We start from the raw sequence: 6,274 nt of genomic DNA, 5'->3' as shown, positions 1-6,274 counted from the left end.
AGTCAGTCCTTGACCACGACTGTTGTGGCAGCAGCGGCGGCGGCAGCAGCGGTGCTGACATTGGGACAGCGGTGTCAGGACAGTGGTGGCAGCAAGAGCTGCAGGACTGGCAGTGGGCAAGGCACCATGGCCTTTGCTCTGCACCTCCTTCTCCTGCTCCTCCTGGCAGTGGCCCTGCCTGACAGGGCTGCCCAGGCTGCTCCGTGGCGAGCAGGGCGAGCAGGTGAGCCGGCAGCCTCAGTCCCCTTTCCCGGGACAGTGCTCCCTTCTCCCTGGGAAGTGTTGGGGATGGTTTTCCCCAGGGCTTTAGGGAGGGTTTCCTCTGTGGGAGGGACAGAGGCCTCAGGGGCCCTGGGCTGGCCCTGCTGCCCCTCCAGAGATGTTGCACAGGGCCTGCAAAGAGGGTGGAGAGTGACCAGAGCCAGCCCAGAGCTCCCCAGGCCCCTCTGCAGCTTTGGCCATGTCCACTGACATCTGGCACCCACAGCCTTACCTGACCCCCTTGCAGTGTCCAGTTCCCTAAAACAGAATGGGATTCCAGCACACCATGGAATGGTTCTGATCTGTGCTCCCTTCTAGATTGGGATCGTGACATGGAGTACCTGAAAGCCCTGGCACATAATGGTTTGAGATCCATGGAGAATGTTGGAGGCAAGTTCTCAATGTCCCTTTCTGCACAGAATAATCAGTGTCAAGGTGGCAAGAGCTCACTCACGTGCCATTTCCCTTGAGAGTCTGAAGGTTGATGGATTCTGGAAACCTCGCCCTGCTCCCTTCTGGAGCCCTGAGTGATCCCACAGCATTGCTGTCAGTGGGAGGAAGGAGCATTTAGCTGTCAATCCTCTTCCCATGTGCAATGCCAGTGTCACCTTCCGTGTGCCCTGTGCAGCCACGGAGAAGAGCAGAGAGGGAAGGGCCAGGCCCAGGGCTGTGCCCCAGGGCTGTGCCTTGTGTGGCTCATTTCTGGCCCCAGGGAATCTGAGATGCTCCTGCTCCAGCTGCCAAGCCCTGGCCCTGCCTGGGGCTCAGTTCAGAGCTGCTGGCAGCTCCAGGGAGTTTTTTCTCTCCTGTCTGCCAAGCAAGGGGCTCCTTCCATCCCAGTGTGAGGCCACTGCAGGCACGTGGTCCCCCTGCTCCTGCTCTTGAGTGAAAGGTGGAGAGGAGGGAGTGCCTTGGAGGGCAGCAGTCACCCAGGTGCACTCACTGCCACTCTGGCCTGAAGGAGAAATGGAACTGCTTTCCATTAAGGTCCTCCTAGATGGAAGAACCAAGACACAGAAGACAAGAAATCCCTGGAGGCATCCCAACTTTTGGACAAGATGCTGAGTGACCTGGAGAGACGCCGTGGTGGGTCCATGTCCCTCAGCCTTCTCCTGAGACTCAGCAGCCGGGGGCTTTCTCTGCACATCTGGACACGCTGTGCCAGGCACAGCAGGAAGGGATCCATGGCAGCCTCGCTGCCCTGCTGCTGCTTTCATGGCCTGCAGGGCTGTTTCCCAGCCTGGCCTGGCTGCAGCTTCTCCCCAGCCTCTGCAGGAAGGCATTTGGCATCAGCTGACAGGGTTTCCAAACTGCAGCAAGGGTCATAAACAACCTGAGATCCCTTGCAATTTCCCGGTCTTGGGCTAGATCAGGTGTAGGGACTGTTTGGAGGAGGGAGGGCCCTGGCCCAGCCCCAATAACCTGGCCTTTCCTCTTGATCCTTATCCATGATTTGACAAGTATTGCCTCCTGAAGATACCACCTCACCTAATGGCGAACAGTTCTATCTCATCCAGCTGTCCCTTTTCCTTTCTCAAGTGCTGGAGGAAATGTCTGTGCAGACAATGACATATGCTAGAGGAAGCAATGTCTCTGTGCCAGCTGCTGATGCAGGAAAGGAGGAGATGCCAGGCCCAGGCACAGGAGGTAATTGCTGTGCTGGGCTCTCCCTCGGCTGGGCTGTGTGCCAGTAACTCTTCCCCCATGGCTGGCCCTTGCATGGCTGAGCAGCAGCCAAAGCTGGAGGTGCTGCAGCTTCCAGGCCTCTGGAGCTCATTCCCAGCCCTTAGGAAAAGGGACTCGTTCACCAACATCTCCCTCCCACAGCAGCTGCTCCTGGAGCTGGCCCTAAGCATCCAGAGGCCCAAAACACAGGAGCAGCCCCGAGCGGGAGCCCTGCTGTGAGCCCAGGGCCACAGCCAGCCCTGGCTCCCAACTGGGCAGGGGCTGCATTGGCCCCTGACAGGGCCTGGCTCTGTCCCCTTGGGCTGGGGGAGCTGTCACGGAGCAGGGAGGGTCAGGGGTGGCAGTGGCTGCTCAGGGATGGGTTTGGCCCGTGTCCCTGGAAGGAGCCACTGCCCAAGCAGCTGTGCTGTCCCGGGCTCTGCTCTTGGCCTTCTGGGCTTTGTTGGGTGTCACAGCCTGTGCCAAGGGGTGCCAAGGTGCCTGCAGGCCCCAGCTCTGGGGGCAACAGAGAACGTCCTGGCCGTATCCAGTGTGCTGCCAGCTCAGCCGTGGAGCACAGCACAGGCTCACGCTGCCCATTGCTCCCACAGAAGCACTTGGCAAGTCAAATATAAATGCTGAGAATGCACCGAGCACCCCAAGAGTGTTCTGCCCGCAGGATGTGCGCAAGTCCTGCATGATAGGCACTGTAGTGACACTGTTCACAGTGCCCCTTTCCATGGTTCTCTGCTATGTTGGATTCCGGTGGTGGAAGGACAAGAAACGGTAAGTTGTTGTTCATCTCCACCCTCCAGCTTCTTGAAAGGCTGCTCATAGTCAGGAGACATTCCCAATGAGGCTGCTGTGGACTTGTGGATAGTCCTTGGTTGTCCAAAACACTCTGCTGAGAGTTCTGCTGCTGCCCAGGCCTTTCATTGGCCTCTTAATTGCTGGGCCTTGTCCTGGGGAGCCCGCTGGGGCTGCAGCCAGTGCTGGCTGCCACTGAGGCTGCCTGGCCAAGAGCAGCCCCAGGAGCAGCGGGCAGAGGCAAAGCAAGGTGGGCAGGAGAAAGAGCAGGGACGAGATTGCCCTTGACAGGCAGAGGTGCTCTGGGGCCCGCTCCTGGCCAGGGACCCTGCCCAGAGCCATCCCCTGCTCTCCAGGGCCTTGAGGGGCAGCTGTCCAGCTGGGCCAAGCTGTGCCAGCAGCTCCAGCCGTGCTGGGGAGCCTTGGCAGCTCTGGGCCCTGCTGTGCAGGAGGGTCCCTGTGTGCCAGCGGCAGCTGGGGGCCTCAGCCACCTCTTCTCTCCACAGGAGCACCTCTGCAGCTCCAGCTTCCCAGCCAAGAAGGCACGACTCTCCCTCGCCCCCAGGGAGCCCAAAGACTGTCCGGTTTGACAGCTCTCAGACGTGGCCTCAGAAGGAGGAATCGTTCCAGAAAGCAGAACACCAGCACTCCGTGCCTCCTCCACGGCCCCCCAGCCCGGCTGTGAAGCAGAAGCCCCCTGAGATCCCCCCACCTCCTCCCCTCCCGAGCCGGCCACCCTGGTCCAGTTAGGACTGAAAGTGGGCCAGTCACGGCAGGGCTTGGGCCACCAACAGCTTGGCCCATCTGCTCTTTGCTGCAAATAACACGTTACCTGTGGGTAACAGCCAGAGGCAGTTTTCCTACTGTTTTACTTTCAACAGGGAAGGGCTGAAGATTCTTCCCATGCCTCGTCTCATCCTTCATTCTTTTGATTTTCATATAGCTAGGTGCTTGCTGAATCTTTTCAAAGAACTTTATTAACACTTCATGTTTTACCCCACCTAGCAAGGGAAAAAAAAAAATAAAAAAATTCCTCAATTTAGACTTCATTTTTACTGTGGTTGAGCCTCTCAGATTTTGAGCAATTGATTTTCCATGGTACTTCTTCCCTTTTCCTTCCTATCTACCAAAAGTTCGTCTGGACAGGAAAATCAACAGAATTACTAAGATTCACCTCAAAACCCAGAAGAGAATCTAGCACAAAATATTCTCCCTGTGTACTGCAAAACAAGAAATATTCAGAGGAAAATACTGTGGGAGCTGAGGCTCGTGGAACTCCCAGAATCCTGAGCCTGCAGAGGAGGCAAACAGCCCTGGCAGTGGCTGAGGGGAATTCTCCTCAGACTCCTCAGAAAGTGTGTCACTTCAGGAGGGGAAAGCTTTTAAACTTTGCCTTACCTTCCTCCTGTGCTAAAATGTAAGGCTCCTCCTGAGAAAATACTGAGCTACAAAACAATTCTCCATTCCTTAACAAAGCTACTCAGGTGCTCGACTTAAAGAGTAAAACTAAATGTGGTCAGAAATTTCCCATCAAAGCCCATTTGCAGAGAAACCCCACCATATGTGAGCAAATATTTATTAGCACGAGTTCACCCTAAAGATTGCTCCTTTTTTGTCCCAGAGAGAATATTAGAACCATTTGCTCTTGACAGGACTCCTTGGATGGCCCCCAGATCTGGCTCCTCACCACGCCTTGCCTGGGCTGTTCATGCAGCCGGGTAGCACCACCTGACTTTGCCACCCTGTTCAGACCTTGGGCATGGCTGGTGCCACGGTCCCCTCTGGTGCCACGGTCCCCTCTGGTGCCACGGTCCCCTCTGGTGCCACAGTTCCCTGCTGGCTTGTGGCGTGTCCCTGCTGCTGGAGGAGTCCTGCTCGTGCTGCTGCCGGTGTTCAACAAGGCCGGTGCTACTCCCCAGCCAAAGAGGGACTAAAGTCACTGCTTTTGGCAGCTCATTGGAACGAGTTCAACACTTCCTCATCTCTATCACAGATAAAAACCCACATACTCCTAAAACCCACATACCAGTATTATAAACTCACCCAATCTACAAAGGTGAGGAGGCCTGAGTGAACAGAAGGTCGGCTTTCAAGCACATTGGGTTTTTAATTTAGTGGAAGCACTCAGCTGTTCACTTATTTGCCAGACTGGATTGCGTGATGCTCTTCTTTTGCTCATGTTAAAGAGGAGCCATGGAGAAATTAGCTAAGAAACCAGAAACATTTGAGGCTCAGGTCTGGCACACAAATAGAGCAGGGTGGCACCTGCCCGCTTTTCCCGCATCCCTTTTCCTGCTGGACAAAGGCGGATGCAGCTCTGCTGGGGGCACCATGGAAAGGGTTCTGATCTGTTCTCCCTTCTAGATTGAGATCAGAACATGGATTATCTGAAAGCCCTGGCACATGGCAGTTTGAGATCCATGGAGGATGCTGGAGGCAAGTTCTCAGTGTCCCTTTCCACACAGAACAATCAGTGTCAATGTGGCAAGGGCTCACTCACATCCATTGCCTCCTGAAGATGCCACCTCCTGTAATGGTTAACAGTTCTTATTGTTGTGGTGTGTTTTGTTTGAATGGTTTCTCCCATTATTCCCCTAAGTCATTGGTTTGCTCCTAGTTTGTATCCTCCTACTGACCTATCAAATCCTGCCTCAAGCCCACCCCTTGTTTTCGAATGTTCCCCATCTGTCATTACACCCATTTGTCAGTCTTCCCTTAGGCCAGCCTCCTACCTGAACCACCCCTCTGGAAATCCCCTGATCTCCAATGCCCCATTGGCCCATGTGACCCACTCTGCTCCCCTTGTTTCCCCTATTGTATTGTTGAATGGAACCTTCCACTCCTCCCACAGCTTCTTCCTATTGGTTAAAATTTTGTACCCTCCCTCTGGCCTCCCCCATATAAAAACCCACACTCAGTTGTGTTCTTGGTCTTCAGTCCCTGGACCCTCCAGTGGAGTAAAAGCCTTTGGAACCCATACTGGAGGTCTCCTCCTCATCCTTGTCTCCACCATGTGCCTACCAATATCCTTGTGCCGTGGAGCATTTGCTCTAAGCCGCACCTTGGGTCACCCCGCTGCCGAGTGTCACGATCCCCTAACACAAGTGGGAGTCGTGAGAGGTTCGTTTGATCTTAGAGTGCAAAAAGGACCCCGGGGGATTTCAGTTTAAATCACAACAGCACTAAGGCATCTTTATTGTAGTGCCAGCAACATGGGTTATGTGATAGAGGAGAGGGAGAGATAGAGGGAGAGAGGGATAAAGGAGGCAAAATGCAAAGAGAAAAAAGGGGGGGTTATAGTTACCAACAGACGAGACGGGGTCACCGGTGTCTTCTTCCACGGGGAGATCTCTCTCGAAGAAAGTAACTTGGAAAAGTCACTTTTACAGTCTGTTTCAAAGCAAGGGGCAGCTGGCCAAGAGGTGGGGAAATTCCCAGGCTATTGTGATGAGACCCCTTGCTCTGGGAAGCAGGTGTAAGGTACAGAACAGGCCGCTCCTTACAAGTCCCTGCTCAGCAGCAGGAATGAAGGCAGTGTACC

The 6,274-nt window shown here is 54.8% G+C and overlaps 1 protein-coding gene across 2 annotated transcripts; it reads left to right on the top strand.

Annotated features, from left to right (window-relative positions):
• Positions 1-3,782, top strand: LOC147645595 (uncharacterized). 2 transcript variants are annotated; one of them, XM_086874434.1, is made up of 4 exons: positions 1-223; positions 580-1,908; positions 2,538-2,712; positions 3,240-3,782. In XM_086874434.1, the coding sequence occupies exons 2-4, from the start codon at positions 1,812-1,814 to the stop codon at positions 3,481-3,483; spliced, it is 516 nt and encodes a 171-aa protein (XP_086730560.1). In that variant the 5' UTR covers positions 1-223; positions 580-1,811; the 3' UTR covers positions 3,484-3,782. The 2 variants fall into 2 exon arrangements, with proteins under 2 accessions (XP_086730560.1, XP_086730561.1); XM_086874435.1 differs by having other exon boundaries at positions 7-223; positions 580-651; positions 1,249-1,347; positions 1,801-3,782.
• The last annotated feature ends 2,492 nt before the right edge of the window (positions 3,783-6,274 follow it).

This window comes from Cyanistes caeruleus, unplaced genomic scaffold (genome assembly GCF_971803275.1).
Source record: "Cyanistes caeruleus unplaced genomic scaffold, bCyaCae1.hap1.1 HAP1_SCAFFOLD_221, whole genome shotgun sequence".
Taxonomy (NCBI): Eukaryota; Metazoa; Chordata; class Aves; order Passeriformes; family Paridae; genus Cyanistes; species Cyanistes caeruleus.
The sequence above is the reverse complement of the archived record's forward strand: the minus strand, read 5'-3'. Positions and strand labels throughout refer to the sequence as shown.

What these genes read in the sequence shown, in the direction of transcription:
- LOC147645595 (XM_086874434.1), top strand. Translation starts at nt 1,812, where the DNA reads ATGTCTGTGCAGACAATGACATATGCTAGAGGAAGCAATGTCTCTGTG. An exon ending in GCCAGGCCCAGGCACAGGAG is followed by an intron (nt 1,909 to 2,537) that starts GTAATTGCTGTG and finishes TTGCTCCCACAG; the next exon opens with AAGCACTTGGCAAGTCAAAT. An exon ending in TGGTGGAAGGACAAGAAACG is followed by an intron (nt 2,713 to 3,239) that starts GTAAGTTGTTGT and finishes TTCTCTCCACAG; the next exon opens with GAGCACCTCTGCAGCTCCAG.